Raw genomic sequence first — 20,935 nt, forward strand, 5'->3', positions numbered from 1 at the left:
AGGTACCTCATCTGTAAATGGAGATTGAGACTGTGAGCCCTATGTGGGACAGGGACTCTGTCCATCATGATTTGCTTGTATCCATCCCAGTGCTTAGTACAGTGCCTGGTGCACAGTAAGCACTTAACAAATTCCATGATCATCATTCTCTCACCAGCTGGTTTACTCACAAAATAGTCCATTTCATGTGGGAAAGTAGAGGAACAAAGATCACTTTCATTTATTCTATTTTAGTCCTTGATTACTCTTGGGTGAGAGGGGCCAGACTTTTAGGCAGGTTTGTAGACAGGAGTTTTGTATTTGCGAGGCTCCGTGAGCTGTTTTGTGAAGAGCATTTAGAGAGAGGTTTGGGAATATAAAATCATTGGAGGCAGGAATATGCCGAATATGTGTTCTTGGCATTGGGACCTGACTAAACTGCCAGGATTTGGGAAGAAACATAGTGGGCATGTGCCTCAGTGGGCTCCTGAAGGCTGGGATGTGTCCCACATCGTTCTGCACAGCTTTTTGTTTGTTCAGAGCGTGGAACTTCTTGGAGCCAGCTCAGAGAGGGTTGGATGGATGGGAGTAATGGGACTTCTGCTCCTGCTTCTCAGTCCATCCATCAGTTATTACTATCTATTGAGCACTTAAGTATACTGAACTGAATTAAGCACTTGGGAGAGTATTGCAATGGAATTGGTAGACATGTTCCCAGCCTGTGAGTTTACAGCCTAGAGATGAGCTTATAGTCCATATTACAATCCTCCAACACCCTCCCCTAACTCCTGCTGCCAGGGTTTTGATTTGAGCCAGGATTTTAGATTTTGGATTTTGTAGCCAGCCCCATCGTGACTGGTGTAATCCCAGTCTCCAATATCTCACTGTGACCCTTCTTGCCACCTCCAGCAGCAAGCTGGACAGTGGTAGTGACAGGAAGGGCTAAGAGGGTTGATTGAACTGACAGGAATGGATTGTCATCCTAGGGAACACTGGAATAGGGCCCCTTTTCCCTCCCTCCACTGAAACCACTGTAGGAAATATCTCAGTTGTCATTCTTTCTGCCTGTTCCTTCCTGGAGAAGTTGATATGGTGTCACCAGAGTGATTCAGAGCCTGCCTACTGGGTTGTATTTTCACAGATGAGTTTAAATCGTTCATGAAAAGGCTACCTAACAATCACTTTCTGACCATTGGGAGCATCCATCAGCACTGGGGAAATGACTGGGACCTGCAGAACCGCTACAAGCTTCTCCAGAGCTCCATGGAAGCTCATCGTCAGAAGATCCAACGCACTGCCCGGAAACTCTTCGGCCTCAGTGTCCGCTGTCGACACAATCCCAACCACCAGCTGCCTAGAGAAAGGTAAGACTGTCCTGAAAAGACTACCCATGTGGGTCCCCACCAGTTTTGCACTGAGCATGGTTTCCCCTTCCCAAACTCGTGATGGTCAAGCCAGATCCCATGGCTTTCATAAAGAAACCCACAGCAATGCCACTATGAACAGGGATGGAGTTATCAAATGACTGAATAACACAAATCCCATTATAGCTGAAGCAGATTATGCAGGGATCATCAACTCTTCACAGACTTTCTTCACAGGGCTAACTTGATTGACAATTGTTTTGAAGAGATATGATGAGCCCAGTCCTTTCTGGACATCTAATTATTATAGTTTTGATTTGTTCAACCCATTATGATATAACAATTTTCTGCTTTTCACTAACACAGTTGTGTTAGTGACATCCCCAAACACTAACACAAGGAATATGAACATTTCTCTTTTCCTGCCTCTTTGGTTTAGTTAGCCTTTGCAGTTGACCTCCTGATGGCTATTTCAAGAGGGATTTAGCTGGCTAACTAGGAGCCATCTATGGATTAAATGAACACTAAGGAACTTTAACTACCTAAAGTGGCTTGATGATGTCCAGTTCCTTAAAGAGATATTCTGGTGAGCTTTTGGTCCCCAGTGAAATGAACAATTGAATTTGTTGAATGCTGAGACATGTTGGAGAAAAGGAATCCTATCTGAACAATTCCTCTGGGTAATTTCACTTCAAGAGGTTCCTTGTTCAATTAGAAATTTTCCCTGGCAGTATTTGCAAGCTACACACTGAAAAACATGAGGTGGGTGTGAAATGGATAGGAATAAAAGCAGGATTGGCCAGGTGAGGGTGGCTACCTATGGAGTTAAAATGAGACTGAAGATCATGACCGAATGGAAGAAAAAGCAAAAAGCATCACCAATGGAGAAAAGCCATTTAAAAAAAACCAAAACAAAAACAACTAGCCTATTTAAAAAGACATACATTGGTTTTGAATGTCATGTGGTCTTCTTAGTGTGATGCCAATTTTATTTGATTGAATAGTGTGTTTTTTTATGAAGATATTGCAGAAAGGCACTGGCAAAAATTCCAAACTGCCATACCACGCCAATTTGTTGGACTGTGTAAGCAATTTTGATGGGTCTGTGTTGACCCTTTGTATATGCATGCATATATGTGTGTGTGTATATACAAATGACTGCCTTTTGCTTTACAAGAAGACACCCATGCTTCCAGGTGTGACTGAAAAGACAACTGGATGTTTACTTCACATTATGAGTGTGTGAAGAATTCCTTGCTGTGATGATGTGTTTACTGTTTTCAGGGTCTGTTACTATTTTTAAGTCTGACTCTAGGCATGCTGATTTTTGCATAGCCTCTGCTTAATGAGATAACCCTCTCCCGATTGGTGCCCACCAGACTCATCTATTTGCTGTTCTGGCATATTATTTGATACTGCCTTATTGTGTATTTAAGGAATTTGCTCTGACCTTCTGCTTGTGGGGGCCCTCTTTTCAGGTTAGCAGCAGCTTGGGTATCCTTTAGTCCTCTCTCAATACTTCGCACCCTCTAGTGGATCTGTTTCTGTGAGCATTGCCTCGATGCTGGTGAGCAGATTACCTCATTGAGAGTAATTCTGTCCTAACATTTGATATTAACTATGACTCATAAAGGATGCTATTTAAACTGCTTATGAAGCCAGATATGTCTCCAGGTCTCACAGCCATAAAGCTGTGGATTACTCTCTCCTAAGATGCACAAATAGACAAAGAAATGGAATGGCTTTTGGGAGAGTTGGGAGATAATGGATACATACATAGCCTCAAATTAAGGATTGTATAACTGGAGTGCTGACCAACCTTTTAAATATATATATATCAATATTTAACCGACAATCAGTGATATTTGATAAGTGCTATGTGCTAGGCATTGTACTAAACCCTGGGTGGATACAAGCAAATAGGGCTGGACAGTCCCGATCCCATATGGGGCTCACGGCTCACATTCTCAATCCCCCCTTTACAGATGAGGTAATTGAAACACAGAAAAGTGAAGTGACTTGCCCAAGGTCACACAACCAACAAGTGGTGGAGTCAGGATTAGAACCCAGGTCCTTCAGACTCCCAAGCCCATGCTCTATCCACTAGGCCCATTTAAAGAAAGTCAGAGTGTTATCTACTTTTTCTGGGTTCAAGTTGCCATTACTCTGGAGTTCAGTACCAACATCCAGGCTCCTCCAGGGAACATGTCTTAGTGGAAAGAGTATGGGATTGGGAGTCAGATGTCATGGGTTCTAATCCTGGTTTCCCCACCTATCAGCTCTGTGACTTTGGGCAAGTCACTTAACTTCTCTGTGCCTCAGTTACCTCATCTGTAAAATGGGGATTAAAACTGTGAGCCCCACGTGGGACAACCTGATTACTTTCTGTCTACCCCAGCTCTTAGAACAGTGCTTGGCACCTAGTAAGCATTTAACAAATACCATCATTATCATTACCATTATATCAGATTTGGAAGGGAACCAGGGAGAGATGCAATGGATGGATGGCATGGTTAGAATAGATTAAAATGGTTAGTCCAAACTAGAAAAGGCCATGGAGAACTTAAAATGTCACTGTAGACCTGGGTGTAGACAGTGATGCCTGAGCCTTGACCAGACCAGAGTTTCTTTCAGAATGTCCCATGCACCATCCTCTGGAATAGGTTCTCGTGATCTCGTTAGAAAGGGTAGGAAATATCCTTGTTTTTGTTGTTTAAGTCTGCACATATTGGTCAGTGGCCATTACTTTCCAAGTCTCCTGAAACAAATTCACATTTAGTTAATTAGCTATGATGTTTATTAAGCTATGTGCCATGCACAGTGCTAAATTTTGTGATAGATACAAGATAATTATAATTGATACAATTCATGACCCACAAGGGACACACAATCCAAGAGCACCTAACACTGTGCTTGGCACATATTATATTCATAAAAAGTGCTTTAATTAAAAGGTAAGTAGAGGCAGGAATCTTTTTTTTCCTTTTGCATATGAGGAAACTGAGGCACAGAGAAGTTAAGGTGACACATCCAAAGTCACACAGCAAGTCAGAACCGATTCTCCTGACTCCCAACCCTAAGATCTTTCCAGTAGGCCACCCTGCTTTCCCTTGTCTGGGTACTATCATCAGGCAAAGTATGAATGTGACTATTAATACTATTTAACATGGATTAAAGGCTTATTTTGAATAGACTCAGTAAAGAAAATACCAAAAACAGAGTCCATGCATGAGGGCCATCAATCTCATCAACCTCCAAAACACCTTTCCCTCCACATGACTGAAGAGCTGTGGGATGTGTGTATCTTTAGTATTTCTTTTCTATTTAAGAAAAAAAGCTAGCCAGGCAGAAAGAAGCATCCAACCAGCAGTATCCAATCTGGTTGAGGGAAAATGAAATGTAGGCTGGCAGCTGAGTTTAAGTGAGTGACGTGCTTAATTTGTTTAAGCCAACACCACTAGGCATATTTCCATTTCCACTCCTGTTTGTCATTCTGCATTTGTAGCAAGTAGGGAAACTGACTCAATAGAATGATGTAAAGAAAAAAATATATATTTCTGCTTCTATTTTACTAGGGCTGGAATGATTTAGAATGGTAGATAGGATGCATCTGGTCATGCAGTTGATTTACTCTGAAGAAGTTGCAGGGTAAACCATTAATCTAGTAGCTCTTCTTATGAACTCACAGAAACAAAAAGACAGTAATAATAATAATAATTATGGTATTTGTTAAACTCTTACTATGTGCCAAGCACTGTTCTTAGTGTTGGGATAGATACAAGGTAATCAGGTTGTCCCACGTGGGGCTCACAGTCTTAATTCACATTTTACAGATGAGGTGACTGAGGCACGGAGAAGTTAAGTGACTTCTCCAAGTCACACAGCAGACAAGTGGCGGAGTCGGGATTAGAACCCATGTTCTCTGACTCCAAAGCCCGTGCTCTTGCCACTAGACCATGTTACTTCTCCACTTCATTCATTCAGTCATATTTATGGAGTACTTACTGTATGGAGAGCACTGTACTAACTGCTTGGGAAAGTACAGTACAACAATAACAGTGGCATGCCTTGCCCATAACAAGCTTGCAGTTTAGATAAGGGGAGACAGACATCAATACCAATAAATAAAATTACAGATATGCACATAAATGCTGTGGGGCTGGGAGGGGGAAAGAGCAAAGGGAGCAAGTCAGGGAATGCAGAAGGGAGTGGGAGATGGGGAAAATGTGGGTTCAGCTTGGGAAGGCCTGTGGGAGGAGAGGTTCCTTTAATAAGGCTTTGAAGGTCAGGGAGAGTAATTGTCCATCCGATTTGAGGAGGGAGGTTGTTCCAGGTCAGAGGCAGGATGTGGGCTCGGGCTCGGCAGGCAAGAAAGAGGAACAGTGAGAAGTTTAGCCCTATAGGAGACAAATGTGTGCCCTGGGATGTAGAAGGAAAGAAGGGAGGTGAGGTAGGAGGGGGCAAGGTGATAGAGTGCTTTTAAACCACTGGTGAGGAGGGGTTTTTTTTATATGGAGGTGGAAGGGCAACCAATTGAGTTTTTTGAGGTGGGGGGTGGCATATCCTGAATGTTTTTGTAGAAAAACTATCCAGGCAGCAGAGTGAAGTATGAACTGGAGTGGGGCGAGACAGGAGCCTGCAAGGTCAGCAGGGAGGCTGATGCAATAATCCAGGCAGGATAGGATGATTGAATTTATCAACATGGTACCAGTTAGGTAATATCAAAGAGAAGGAAGATTTTTCATACCAGAGAGAGAGGGAAAGATGTTTTATTTTTGATAAACTAAATTCTCTCACTTCATAAACTTCCCTCTGAATGGATTGTTTGAATTATAGAATGGTATCAGTTAATCACTTACTATATGGTGAGCACTGTGCTAAACACAGCACTGGGGTAAATGCACGATAATCAGACCAGACACATACCCTGTTGCACATGGGGCTCACAGAATAAAGGGGAAGGGAGAGCAGGTGTCAAATCCCAATTTTTCAGATGAGAAAACTGAGGCACAGCAAAGTTAAGTGGCTTGCCCAAGGTCACACATCAGAGCAGACATTAGAACCCAGGTCTCCTGACTCCCAGTTCTGTGTTCTTTCCACAAGGCTAGCTGCTCTGATGGCACTGCCATATAATAAGTGATTGGGAAAGCTAAACAGAAGCCCAAGACCCATTTCATGACCACGAAGAGCTTATAGTCTAACAGGAAAAAGTCGGGCACTTTTGGAAGTTGCATTTATTCATCCAGGCCATTTCACAGAAGTTAAGATATACTGGAGTCTTAGTGTCCCAAACAAGTTACCAGAGTTTCCTAAAGTGCCCAGCTTACTGTCAGGAAGCAGTATATGCTTTGGGAAAGTCTAACCTCCTTGAAGGAATAATGTTCTGCATAAGTAAGGGTTTAATTTGAAGAGTGTAAGGGAAGCAGCATGGCATAGTGGGTAGAACACGGGCCTGGGAGTAGAAGGTCATGAGTTCTAATCCTGACCACCACTTAACTGCTGTGTGACCTTGAGCAAGTCATTTAACTTTCTCTGGACCTCAGTTCCCTCATCTTTAAAATGGGGATTAAGACTATGAGCCCCACGTGGGACGGGGACTGTGTCCAACCCAATTTGCCTGTATCCATCCCAGTGCTTAGTACACTGTCTGGCACAAAGTAAGTGCTTAACAAATGCCATAATTATTATTAGTAAATACTACTACTATTACTCAACACTACCATTACAACTTTGTCTTCATCTTTAACTGAACAGCTAGCTAGGAAAGGGAAAGGGCGTGTATGAAAGTAAATGGTGGAAGAGCTGCCTGGTATTTTAATCTCTTGTCAAGGACAACCAGAATAATGGGGACCTACTTGGTGGCCTGATGAACTTAATGGTCCTGGCTTTTTGCTGCTGCTCTGCCTGCCCCTCCCTGGGGTGGACAAGTGCCAGGTTAAAGAAGAACGAAGTAGCAGTCCGCAGCTTCTGAATTCCTGCCCCAAGCTCCCTTCCCACCCCATGAGTACATGGTGTCAGGGCTGGGGAGGGGAAGGTCGAAAGAGTCCCCTTAGCTTATCAGCCTTCATAAGAGGAGAGCCAGAGCCTGCTACAGTCCTCTCAGATGGGCTCTCAGAGGGTTACTCACTTAACCTGGTTCCCAGCACAAGCCCCGGTTACCATCATGGACTGTGTGTGCACAGGCAGAGTGGAGAGAAGATTGTCTAGTGACATTGTAAGTATTTCAGAGCTCCTCTTCCTCATCCTTTCCTCTGGTATCTCCCTCCCTCCCACCCCCAACCAAGCATGTTCCCTCAGCTGCAATTTTAAAGTCTGAATCATCCAGATAATAGTTTCCATTATGATTTCCTTCTGCCCATGCAGATTCATCCTTTCCCCATCACTTCTGTAGCCAAAATATCAAAGCCAGAAGCAATAGCTGCTGGTATGAAAATTGTGGAATTAGGCCCATTCGTTATGCAAGGTAATGTGTGTATCATTAAAATATGCTCCGCTGCTCTATGTCTAATTTTCTTTGCACTTTTTGTCCCCCATGTTTTTTTGTCCATCGACTCACCTTCAATAATGATGTGAAACTGGCTAATTTCAAGTAACAACCTCCCTTTTTCTCTCTTGGGCTCCAGCCTACACTGGTTATTTTGGGTTTGCTCTTCTACCAAGGAAATATTCATATCACCAAGATGTTCCCCATGTATAATAGGGAAGTCTTTAATGAAATGCATTGGGAAGTATTTGGGTTGAGATGGTATCTTTTTACTCTCCCATCTCTTAAAATAATTAATCTGAGTTTGGGACCTTCTATTAGTTATTATTAACACAATAAAACTTTGAAAGTGTTTTCTTGGCCTCCTATGCATACCCCATTCCCATTCCCTTGCTCTACAGAACTTTTCTTTTATCCCTTTCAAGTTGCTTTCATTGTTGGCTGCTGGGCAGAAGGATCCATCATTTTAATAATTCATGTCCTCTGAGACAAATACTGTGGAATTAAATAAAAGAAAACACACACACAAAAGTGCAACCACCCAAAAGCCTGCTGCGATGGGTTCATTTCTCATTCCTTTCTAAAATGCACATTTAGATGTTTGGCATTTTCCTCTGTTTTCAATTGAAAATTCTCAATGGAATTTTTCAGTAGGAACTTCAATTTTAGCCAAACCAGATCCCCAGAGCCAAAATCATTCTTGCAGCATTTGACCTATGTGGACTCAATTATAAGTTATGACACTCTGTGTGACTTAATAATAATAATGGTGATATTTGTTAAGTGCTTAATATGTGCCAGACATTGTACTAAGCACTGGGGTGGATACAAGCAAAAAAAGCGTTGGACACAATCCCTGACCCACATTGGGCTCAGTCTTGATCCCCGTTTTACAGAAGAAGGAATTGAGGCCCAGAGAAGTGAAATGATTTGCCCAAGTTCCACAGCAGACAAGTGGTGGAGCTGGGATTAGAACCCAAGTCCTCCTGAACTTCCAGGCCCATATTCTATCCACTAGGCCATGCTGCTTCTCTGAAAGCAAACTTAGTGAAAAGATCATGAGACCTAGAGTGTAATACCAGTTCTGCCACTTGGCTGCTGTGTGACTTAGGACAAGTTATTTAGCTCCTCTGGGCCTCAATTTCCTGATCTGAAAAATGGGGATAAGATACTTATTCTCCCTACCACTTCGATTCAGAGCCCCGTGAGACCAGGACAGTGTCCAATCTGACGCTCCCATAGCTACTCCAGAACTGAGCACAGAGTTTTGCACATAGTAACCACTAGATAGATACAACAACAATGGTGATGATAATAATGATGCAGCATGGTTTAGTGGGTAGAGCCTGGGAGTCAGAAGAACCTGGGTTCATTTCTAATCCTAGATTCACTACACATCTGCTGTGTGACCTTGGGCAAGTCACTTAACTCCTCTGTGCCTCACTTACCCCATCTCTAAAACTAGGATAAGAGTGTGAGCCCCATGTAGGATATGGATTTGGTCTGACCTGATTAATTTGTATCTATTCCAGGGCTTAAAAAGTTCTTGGCACATAGTAAGCAGTTAACAAGCACCATTATTATTATTATTATTGTTATTATTAACTATCCAGTAAGGAAGGTACTACTTCTCTGGCCTACACGAAGAACTCTGGCATTAGAAAGTTTCCAAGGGATAGTTATTTAGTAATAGAAACTATTAACAAGAAAGTCTGGGGCTATCCTCCTAGGGTGGTCATTTCAAATCAGATATATTATATTTGTGAAACATAGTCCTGCTTAAAGGCAGGGGGATGGATCACTTAATCTCTCAAATGCCATTCCATACCTCAAGATGATTTGGCCTCTCTGGAGTCTTTTGGATAAATTCTGAAGTGATAACATTCCATCATACCTTTTTACTGGATGCACTTGCATCCCATCTCTCCCAACCCATGCACCCCTCCATGTTAAACTGCTGGAAATTTAGAGGACTGAATCTATAAGGCTCAGTAGGTTACAGACTCAATCAATGGTATTTATTGAGAGCTTACTGAATAAATGCTACTACTACTGCTGCTACTATTATGTCAACTGCTATTTTTACTACTACTCCTCCTCCTCCTCCTCCTCCTCCTCCTCCTCCTCCTCCTCCTCCTCCTCCTACTACTACTACTACTACTACTACTATTACCACCTACTCCCCTTGTCCCATAAGGATATAATACAATTGAAAGAGAATAAAGATAGTGGAAGAAAGTCACTGCATAAATACACTCTGCCACAAATGTTGTTATTACTATTAACAATGCTCTTTCCAAGATGATACATGATAGGATTTATGTTCTTTCTACACCAGCAATTTAATGGAAGGAGAGTATGTATAAGGTTAAAAAAAATACAAGAGTTGTCCACTTCTTGCTCTCTCTTCTGGTCTGTAACTTGGTTGCTGTTCAGGCAGAGAAGCCAGTTCCTCAGTTTTGGCCTTGTTAATATGGTTATTCCCAGGCCCTCAGTCCAACCATTCTAAGGCACCTGCTTGCTTTTCTTGTCTCCATCATGTTCTGAGCTTGGAACAAAACAGCCAGCGAGAATATGTGTTGAAGATGCAGCTGATGATGCACGTCACCTCGTTCCAGTCACAAATCTGAGTAATTGCAAAAATCAGTTCCATTTTCTTCCCAAATTAAGTCCCCCCACATTCTAATTTTACAAACACACATTTGACTTTTCACCTGGCATAGAGGAAAAGTCTCTTGTAATTATCTTATCCTTTTGCTCCATTTGTGTTAACCCAGTTTCGCCAGGAACTGACCATTAGTCCCTCACAGGGTTTCTGAGCATCAATCATTATCCCTGATCTTCCTGTTGCAGTTTTAAGAGACCAAGAAAATCTATTTTCTTTTGTCCTTCCTTCTTTCTTCTCCCACCCCGCCAATCCCACCGGGACTCTGGCAGTTTGGAAGGGACAAAGAGAGAGAAAAGAAGTACAAGTAATTAAATGGGCTGGAGGAAGAGACTCAAGAGAAAAGATTAAAAGAATAAAGTATTTAGAGCTGATTTGTGGTGAACGGTGAGGCTATTTAATGACCAGCTACAGTTCATAATGCTGCACCAATTTTATATGATTTAATGCTTGCTGAGCATAAAACACTCTGTAGACATCAGCTTATTCATCCTATCAGTTCTTTATAAAAAAAAGTGTCACAGGAACTAAAAACTATGTTTTATCTTACCATTTCTGAGTATTTATTTATCCATGTTGCAGCATAATTCAGATTCCCACTACAAAACTCAGTATAGTAGTAGTAATAATCGTAATAGTATTTGTCAGGTCTTACTGTGAGCAGAGATCGCACTGTGCAATGGGCAAGTATGCATAGCTGGAAATTAGACCCAGGCCCTGTCCCTCAAAGTGTTCACAAATCCAAGCACCCAATGGAGGAAAAGAGACTGGAGACATACAATAAAATATAAAATACAAGAACAAATACAAAAAATAAAAACAAAAAGCAGTAGGGTACTCTGGCTAAAGGAGCAGAATTTCAGGCTTCTCGTGGCTTGGAGTCCAATGCACACACCTAGCCTTAAAACCCGTTACAGCCGCCACCAGTCTTTCTGAAGTTTTGTGGAGCCCTTATATTGTGAGGGCTTTTCTTTGTCCTGCCAGGATGAAGTAAGATGGGATAGGATAGAGTGTCCTTAATGGATTAGAGGAGAACTGGTGCCAGTTTCTAGGGAGGCAGAATGGCTGGCTGTCCAGTAGTGGGGAGGTTTTATGCCTATGGCCCAGCACATACAGAGCATGTTGGGAGAAGGCCCTTAGTGGCAGGGAGGAAGGCAGGAGTCTTCCCTGCTCCTCTGCTTGGCCATAGTGTAGAGGGGCCAAGAATGTGCAGAGAGGAGAAACAGATAGTTACTACTTGCTTTGCATGGCCTCTCTTTGCATGGAGAGGTCAACAGGCCTATGTACACTCTATTACCCCATCACAAAAATAAAAGAATAATCCCTTATGTACCCTATCCCTTTTCTAAATCAACATTTCTGGTATATGAAGAGGGGCAGTGAATTTTTAGTCCTAGATGATCTCAGCCTCATCTTATCTTTTCGCTAGTAGATGAGTCTGATTTTCCCTCAAATATCCCCTTTGCCATTTAGTCGTCCTGTCTCAAGGAAAAGCTCCAATTAAAAGCAGCAGGGTGTATGCTGGAATTAGAATAAGCGGGCTGGGCTTTCTAAGCAGGCCATTCTAAAAGGGATGTGTGCCCTTGAAAGCACTGTTGCGATGCTGCCGGCATCATTGACAACAATTTGAGTCTTCCGAAAGACTAGCCCTGTCACCTGATGTCACAGTGGGTCAGTCTACATTGCCCATGACAATTTTAACAAGGGTAAACAAAACTGCACAAAATCAAGCTGGGCTATTCCACACCCTCAAATCCTGCCATAGCAACACTAGATTTAGCCCAGGTGAGAGTTAGGTAAGAGTTCATTATGATGATACTTGTTAAAAGCTTACCACGTGCCAAAGATTGTTCTAAGTTCTGGGGTAGATACAAGTTAATCAGGTCAGACCCAATCCCTGTCTCACATGAGGCTCACAGTCTAAGCAGGAGGGAGAACAGGTGTTTAATCCCCATTTTACATACGAGGTTCCTGAGGCACAGAGAAGTTGTGACTTGCCCAAGGTCACACAGCAGACCTGTGACAGAGTCATTATTAGAATCCAGGTCCTCTGATTCCCAGGCCCACGCTCTTTCCTCAAGCCCACACTGTTTCTCCAATTTCACTGTTTTCCAGCAGGAAACAGATCTTCCATCAGGATGTCAATCCAGCACCATTAAGGGGAAGTCAGATTTAACAGGGGATACGCTTCCCCTTCAACCAATCCTATTTTTCCAAATCCAAATGAATTGAAATCCAATCTAAGATAAACTTTTTCTTCTTTGAGGGAAGTAAGAACCACAAACAGGAAGTAAGCGAGTTATGTGGGAAGTCAAAAGAAATTCTGCACCCTTCCTCGTCTAAAGCTAAATGCATTCAGTAACTCTCTCTTTTCACTCTGCTCAGGCAGCCTCCTTTTACCCAGGAGTGGCTCTGTTCCCAGGGTGGAAGCAGGCTGTCACTATCTAGATCCTAAACTGGTATTTATAGATCTCAGTCTCTTCTCCCAGAGTTCTCTAGCCTCTTTCGATTTACAGGGGTGTTCCAATTATCTGCGAATTCGTGAGAGAGACTCTGGCAGGTTTGGAACAAGTGAGGATTGCGATAATGACCCCTTCACACTCTCAAACTCTCAGCATTTTTCCATTTATTCCATTTCTTTTTGTCTTTCTTGGTCTTGCATTCCTTTTCTTTTCTCTCTTTGTTTCTCTCTTCCGCCTTCTCTTTCCTCATTTTTCTGCCTTCTGTTCGTCTTTCTCTCTAACACCAATACCTTAAACATTTTTCCTTCTTTCTTTTTATAGCCTTCTCTTCTTTCCCTTCAATCCCTATCTCACTATTTCTTATGCTTATTTTATTTCTAAAATCGTTTCCCTTTTTCTTTCATTCACTTTTCTTTTATCTCTATCATTCAACTCTTGTGCATTTCCATTTTGTCATCAGTTCCCTTCTCACTGTCACTTTTCTCCCCATTTTCTCTCCTTCCTCATCTCTCTCTCTCTCTCTCTCTCTCTCTCTCTCTCTCTCTCTCTCTCTCTCTCTCTCTCTGCCTCCAGCTCCCAACCTACCACTGTCCCTCTCCTTTTCCCTCATCCACATCAGTCTCTAAGTCCTCTTGCTGTTTTTTCATTGCTGTATCATTAATGTGCTCTTTGATACAGCTCACAGCCTAATGATTATTCTGAGGTCAGGCTATGCAGGTGCCATGAATTTTGCTAATCCAGCTCAGAGAGCCTCTGTCCATAATCACTCCTCCTGTTCTACAGGGACTGCATCCTAATTTGTCATTAGCCAGTTCCCTTGCCGCAGTGTTACCAGTAACTTTTTGCCCAGAGCTTTCCTGAGAAGTCTGAGAATTCAGTCACAATGAAACATTTATCAGAGAGAGAATGAGGATCTTCATAAAGCTATAACCATGGGAAATGAGAAAGGGGATGCTTTTAAGGAGTTATATTTTGGGGTAGATAGATAGGGAGCATTCTACTCAGATTACGGGAATGGATGGAGAGAGGCATACAAATTGAGAAGATAGAGAAGTTAGAGAGCCTAAACAGAAATCAGAGACACCTGGGTTTCTGCAATCTAGGGAATTTTAGAAGACACTTCCTCAGTGTTTAGTGAAAACTCTTGTTTATTATATATATTACTTATTATTCAGAGTCTGTTTCCTGGGGAGGAGGCAAAGGATAGACTCTGGGCTCCTCCAAGTTCTGAAGAGAATATGATTACCAACTACAAGCTCGTCCATTGAGGTGTGAGTCAATACAAAGGTGTTTGAGTTGATTATAGAATCCTCAAGGTGTCAAGGTGTTCTTCTGATTGGATAATCATAAGAATATTTACAACTAATTACATGTTACCTTTATTGTCACATTAGAAGGAAACATTCTCTGAATGCAGGGATTATTGATAATTACAACAACGTCAACAATAATGATGATGATAGTAAAAATGATTATCAAGAAACCAATTGATATTTATTGAGTGCTTACCCTGTGCAGAACACTGTACTAAGCACTGGGAAAGCACGATGAAACAGTGCTGGTAGTTTGATTCCTATCTACAAGGAGCTTACAGTCTACAGGAGAGACAGACCTTAAAAATAAATCATGGATAGGGGATATAGTAGAGAATAAGGCTATTTACACAAGTGCTGCACTGTGCACATTATCAAATGTTTACTGTGCCAGAGCACTGTGCTAAATGGTGGGATAAATAAAGGTTGTTATTCTCATTGAAGCAACATGGCATAGTAGATAGAGCATAGTCCTGGAAGTCAGAAGGTCATGGGTTCTAATCCCAACTCTGTGTGCTTTGTGACCTTTGGCAAGTCACTTCACTTCTCTGTGCCTCAATTGCCACATCTGTAAAATGAGATAAAATGGGGATTAAGACTGTGATTACTCAAGTGGGACAGAGACTATGTTAACCCAGTTTGCTTGTATCCACCCAAGTGCTTAGTACAGTGCTTGGCACACAGTAAGTGCTTAACAAATACCACAATTATTATTACTGCTATTGTAATTCTTATTATTATGTTTTTTGTTAAATGCTTACTATGTGTCAAGCACTGTTCTAAGCCCTTCGGAAGATGTGTCAGATTATGTGTCTGGAAATGGGCCTGACACCTGTAGGAACCTGATGTAGAATTGGATTTGGATTTGTGCTGTGAATAATTAAGCAAGGCCAGTTGGATGGGACACATTCCCGCTTTCAGACCACCAACATGCCACTTGGGGCATCTTAGTATTCAGGAATCCTATTGGGGAAGAGGAAGTCAATCCTAGCGCACCTACCCGCAGTCAACAGGATCAGTAGAAATATGTGTGACTTCCTTGAGGAGTTTCCCTCCCAGGGAAGAGATTTATGTTCCAGGAGGATGTCTCAATAAATATTCACAGAAAAGAAGTTGCTATACCTGATAAATAACTGCACCAAACAAGGCTGCATAGATATCCCTGCACTGAGAGAGTAAAAGACAAGGATTATCACTGCTACTAGATCCCTATTTGATTCATAGAGAATTGTTCAATCAACAGTATTTATTTAGAGCTTACTCTGTTCAGCGGACTGTACTAAATAAGTGCTTAGCTCATTGTGGGCAGGTAACAGGTCTACCAACTCTGTTACATCGTGCTCTCCAAAGCACTTACTAGAGTGCTCCACACACAGTAAAAGCTCAATAAATATGATTGATTGATTGACTAGGAGAGTACAATAGAGTTAGAAGACATGATCTCATCTTTCATTTTTGATCTCTGAAGGCATGTCCCCAAAATTGGGAGGGGTGGTTGAAGGCTGATGTGGAGAAGTGGGTGAAAATTAAGAAGCTCAGAAATAATTATTTACTCTCAACATATAGAAATGTGGGAGTCCCTGTTGAACTATCTAAATATTTATGACTCACCTTTTTAAGGGACTCTTTCTGCCATTATTCTTCCTGTTGTGTGCTGTCTATGAAATAATATGTGTCTGCAAGACAATAGGAGTTCACTGTGAAGAAAATTCTGAGAAATACTTGATCCAAAAACATTCAAGATTCTGAGCTACTACTTTGCTGGCTTGGCATTCACCCCATCATTTCCATCCTCTGAAAAAGAGTAATTGGTTTAGTCTACTTGAGTCGACTCTGCCATTGATGGTGATTAATGGTCACACAACAATTTACCTGATTTCCACCTGCACGTTCACTCTCTTCCCACTGCAGATTCTGCCTTGGGCAATCGCATGAATCTACCCTTCCTAGTGGGCTGGATATGAGTTAGATAAAATGCTAGAGTAAAGGAGAATAGGAATACAAATGAAGGGACGTATCTACTGTGCCCTACAAAAGCATGTTCATTCGTAAGTGATAGAGATGTCAATGGGTATCAGGGGTTCCAGAATGGCATGCCAATGAGCTAAAGTTTGTAACCATTAGAAGTCATTGTTACTAAACCAAATTATCTGGGATAAGGTTTCCAGAAATGAAATGGCTCACCTGCTGAAGATCCATAAAGAGCACATCCTCCCTGGGACCCCTCCATGACATTAAATTGAAGCAGGAGTGAACCTGGCCCACATCAGCTTCAATTATAAGATGGTTGGGGCAGGAGAAGCACTGCACTCACTAGTAATGCAGCCATTTGACTGGAAACCTCACACCCGCAATGAGTTGGGGAACTTTGAGCTTTCCAGAGTTGGGTGTCAACACTGGGGGTCTTTCCCAGGGAGGATTTGGCTTGAACATTTATGGGGATCGTGTTTGGGGCCAGGATGGTTCTGAAAAACTGCCAGGACCATGCTAATCATCACATAGCATCAGGATCAAACTCTAAGCTTTCGAAACTCTCATTTGACCCCATTTCTCTTTTCCCTCCTAAACTCCCACTCCTATTCCTATTTCACCTGAGATAAACTATTCAATATACCTCATGTTTAATCTTCCTTGACCATATCCCAAGAATTATCTCTTCTCCTAATTTGCGGCAGAATATCCCTTCCATCTTTTTTTCTTCTTTTTTTGTGCACTGCATTAAGCACTGGATAGATACAAGGTAATTATAATGGTGGGTTTCTAAAGTGCTTACTATGTGCCAAGCACTGTACTAAGCACTAGAGTGGATAAAAGCAAATCGAGTTAGATACAGTCCCTGTCCTCCATGGGGCTCACAATCTTAATCCCCATTTTACAGATGGGGTAACTGAGGCACAGAGAAGTGAAGTGACTTGCCCAAGGTCACATAGCAGACATGTGGCAAGGCCACATTAGAACCCAGGTCCTTCTGATTCCCAGGCCCATGCTCTATCGTTTAGGCCATGCTGCTTCCCAGTCCTTCAAAGTACAAAGCCCAGACTTTCCAGGAGTCATTCTAAGAGAGGGGATAAGGAGTCATTCAGTTAAATTCATGCCCAAAAGTAAATTGACATAAGTACATTTCCCTCATCTGGCATAGCCATGGCTGAAGTGGATTGTTCCAAATTGGGTTATAAATCCTTTAAGATTAGGGATGATGTCCTCTCTGGGTTTCGTCTTCCCACTTCCCAGAGACTAATATAGTGTACTGCCCCCAAGGACTCTCCATAAAAGCTCAGTTAGTAGTTATAATTAACCTCATCTAAATGTAGTTCTTTCTCAGTTACAGTAAGGATAAAGGGCCAAAGTGTAGATATGTGAAAGAGTGGATAGGTCACATATCCACTCCTCACTGAAATGACAAGTGCTTAAGGACCTCTGGAGCTTGCCTTTTGGCTCTCCAAATCTACCTCCCTCACTCCTGTGCCTCAGAAAGGAGTAGCATCTGCCAAATAGCTGAGCAAGCTCCATCAGAGCATTTTAGGTTGTTTAAGAAAGAGACAAAATGCCATGAAACTTCTCCAGATTAGTGAAACATCATCTTTTGGGGCTAGGTGAGGGCTTATCCTATCCCACCATGATTACTGCTTCAGCTTTCTTGCTGACCTCCCTGCCTCCTACCTCTCCCCCATTCCAGTGTATATTTCACTCTGCTGTCTGGATCATTTTCCTACAAAACCATTCAGTCAGTCAATGGTATTTATCAAATGCTTACTATATGCAGAGCACTGTATGAAGTCCAGGTTTCCCCACTCTTCAAGAAACTTCAGTGGTTCCACATCCACCACCACATCAAACAGAAATTTGTTACCATTGACTTTAAAACAATCAGTCACTTTGCCACCTCCTTCCTTACGCCTCCCTGCTTTCCTACTAGAACCCAGCCCACACACCTGGCTCTTCTAATCCCAATCTACTCACTGTACCTTAATCTCATCTATCTCACCACTGACTTTTTGCTCATGTCCTGCCTCTGGCCTGGAGTGCCCTCCCTCTTCTTTTCTGGCAGACAATCACCCTTCCCTCCTTCAAAACCACATGTCTTCCAAGAGGCCTTCCCTAACTAAGCCCTCATTTCCTCTTCTCCCGCTTCCTTTGGCAATCCCTTGCACTTGAATTTGCACCCTTTATTCACCCCTCCCTCAGCCCCACACCACTTATGTACATATGCATAATCTAGACAATAAGATCACTGTGGGCAAGGAACATGTCTACCAACTCTGTTATACTGTACTTTCCCAAGCACTTAGAACTATGCTCTGCACACAGTAGGTGCTCAGTAAATATGAACAATTGATTGATTGACTTGATAAATTTCTGAAGGGTCTAAGTAGCTTACCTATGGCTAATGGAAATTCTTCCCAAACTAAATGACTGAACTATGGATTCTCAAGTCTCCCCTTTTCAGCTCATGGTCATAAGACAAAAGAATCAGGAGACTACATGACTGCAGGGCTCCTGCTGTGCCTCCCCTCAAATTCCCCTCCAAATTCCAGGTGGAATTCCCTTCCCAACTAGATCTGGAGATGCGGCAGCTAAAGTTCTTTGTTTTTTGTGTTTTTTTCTCCTTTCCCTTTACAGGACGATCCAGCAGTGGCTTACCCGGGTCCAGTCCCTGCTCTACTGCAATGAGAATGGCTTTTGGGGCACCTTTTTGGAGAGCCAGAGAAGCTGCGTGTGCCATGGCAGCACCAGCCTGTGCCAGCGGCCCATCCCCTGCATCATCGGGGGCAACAACAGCTGCGCCATGTGCAGCCTGGCCAACATCTCTCTCTGCGGCTCCTGCAATAAGGGCTACAAGCTGTACCGGGGCCGCTGCGAGCCACAGAATGTGGACTCGGAGCGCAGCGAGCAGTTCATCAGCTTCGAGACGGACTTGGATTTCCAGGACCTGGAGCTGAAGTACTTGCTGCAGAAGATGGACTCTCGCCTCTATGTGCACACCACCTTCATCAGCAATGAGATCCGGCTAGACACCTTCTTCGACCCCCGGTGGCGCAAGCGCATGTCGCTGACCCTGAAGAGCAACAAGAACCGCATGGACTTCATCCACATGGTGATCGGCATCTCCATGCGCATCTGCCAGATGCGCAACAGCAGCCTGGACCCCATGTTCTTTGTCTACGTCAACCCCTTCAGCGGGAGCCATTCGGAAGGCTGGAACATGCCCTTCGGGGAGTTCGGCTACCCGCGTTGGGAGAAGACCCGCCTCCAGAACAGCCAGTGCTACAACTGGACCCTGCTCCTGGGGAACCGGTGGAAAACGTTTTTCGAGACTGTCCACATCTACCTACGCAGCCGGACACGGCTGCCCTCCCTGCTGAGGAATGAGACCGGCCAGGGGCCCGTGGACCTGTCGGATCCTGCCAAGAGGCAGTTTTACATCAAGATCTCAGATGTGCAGGTCTTCGGGTACAGCCTGCGGTTCAACGCTGACCTCCTGCGGAGCGCCGTCCAGCAGGTCAACCAGTCGTACACCCAAGGCGGGCAGTTCTACTCCTCGTCCTCGGTGATGCTGTTGTTGCTGGATATTCGGGACCGAATCAATAGACTGGCACCCCCTGTGGCCCCGGGCAAGCCCCAGCTGGACTTGTTCTCCTGTATGCTCAAACACCGCCTGAAACTGACCAACAGCGAGATCATCCGGGTCAACCATGCCCTGGATCTCTACAATACTGAGATCCTCAAACAGTCTGACCAGATGACAGCCAAACTCTGTTAACGTGGATCTCACCAGGGACCGATCCTTTTGCTGTACAAAAAAAAGAAAAAAAAAGAAATTTGTAAAATGTAATGAATACACAAAGGAGGGAGAAATTCTTCATTTGTTGGAAACTAAACCGTTCTAGCAACTGTATAAAACCGATGGGCATGTTTTGTTATTTCTATAATCCGTCATAAGAAAAGGGTTGCACCTTCCTCTCGGAGTTTTGGGGGTATTGCTTGTAAGGCCTCAGGGGGTGCGTTGAGGGTTTAGAGAAGGGACCACTTACATAATGAATTGTAAAGACCTCTGCTGTGCAGGTGCCAAGATTATATACAAAAGAGAGAGCTATCTGTAATGTAGAAACCACACTGCCATTTTTCCTTGTGGGAGGAAATGGTCAAAGATAAAGAAGATATTTCTTCTGATGAGATTGATATCCTCTTTATGATTAATTCGTTGTCAGTGCTTCGATTCTCTTTGATGTCGGGGGAGGGCAGAGATGAGAACCGCCTGGTCATTGTTTCCTCTAGAGAAATTCATATTGAGGGGAGGAAAAGTCTGGCAATGGAGCACAGGGTGGGTGAGGGCTATGACAAGGGTTGGAGTGCCTTGCCCACAAGGTTGGGGGCTGAACATTGGCGTTATTATTTCTATTAAGATATTGTATGTGTTTTGTTTTAAAGAAATCCACTTTCTGTAGCTTCCTCAATATAGAGAAACAGAGAGATCTTATAAACACATTTGTATTACTTTAAGATTCCCTCATTGGATCAAATGTGATCCTGTTTAGCTTTTCACCCAGGCTGGTCCCACTAAATTAGAATAGAGTATTTTAGCAATAGGTGGAATTGACTCTAATGGGAGAAAAATCAAGCAGGTGGTCAAGCTTCTGTAATGGCTGAAATGATACCAGATTTGGGTG

The 20,935-nt window shown here is 43.0% G+C and overlaps 1 protein-coding gene across 3 annotated transcripts in view; it reads left to right on the top strand.

The window, feature by feature from the left end:
- Positions 1-20,446, top strand: part of BRINP1 (BMP/retinoic acid inducible neural specific 1) — a 135,020-nt gene extending 114,574 nt beyond the window's left edge. For all 3 annotated transcript variants that reach the window (XM_038745915.1, XM_038745916.1, XM_038745917.1), the window contains 2 exons: positions 1,121-1,343; positions 18,888-20,446. In XM_038745915.1, coding sequence (XP_038601843.1) covers positions 1,121-1,343; positions 18,888-20,028 — 1,364 coding nt within the window. In that variant the 3' untranslated portion in view covers positions 20,029-20,446. The remainder of the gene's footprint in view (positions 1-1,120; positions 1,344-18,887) is intronic.
- The last annotated feature ends 489 nt before the right edge of the window (positions 20,447-20,935 follow it).

This window comes from Tachyglossus aculeatus, chromosome 4 (assembly GCF_015852505.1).
Source record: "Tachyglossus aculeatus isolate mTacAcu1 chromosome 4, mTacAcu1.pri, whole genome shotgun sequence".
Classification (NCBI taxonomy): domain Eukaryota; kingdom Metazoa; phylum Chordata; class Mammalia; order Monotremata; family Tachyglossidae; genus Tachyglossus; species Tachyglossus aculeatus.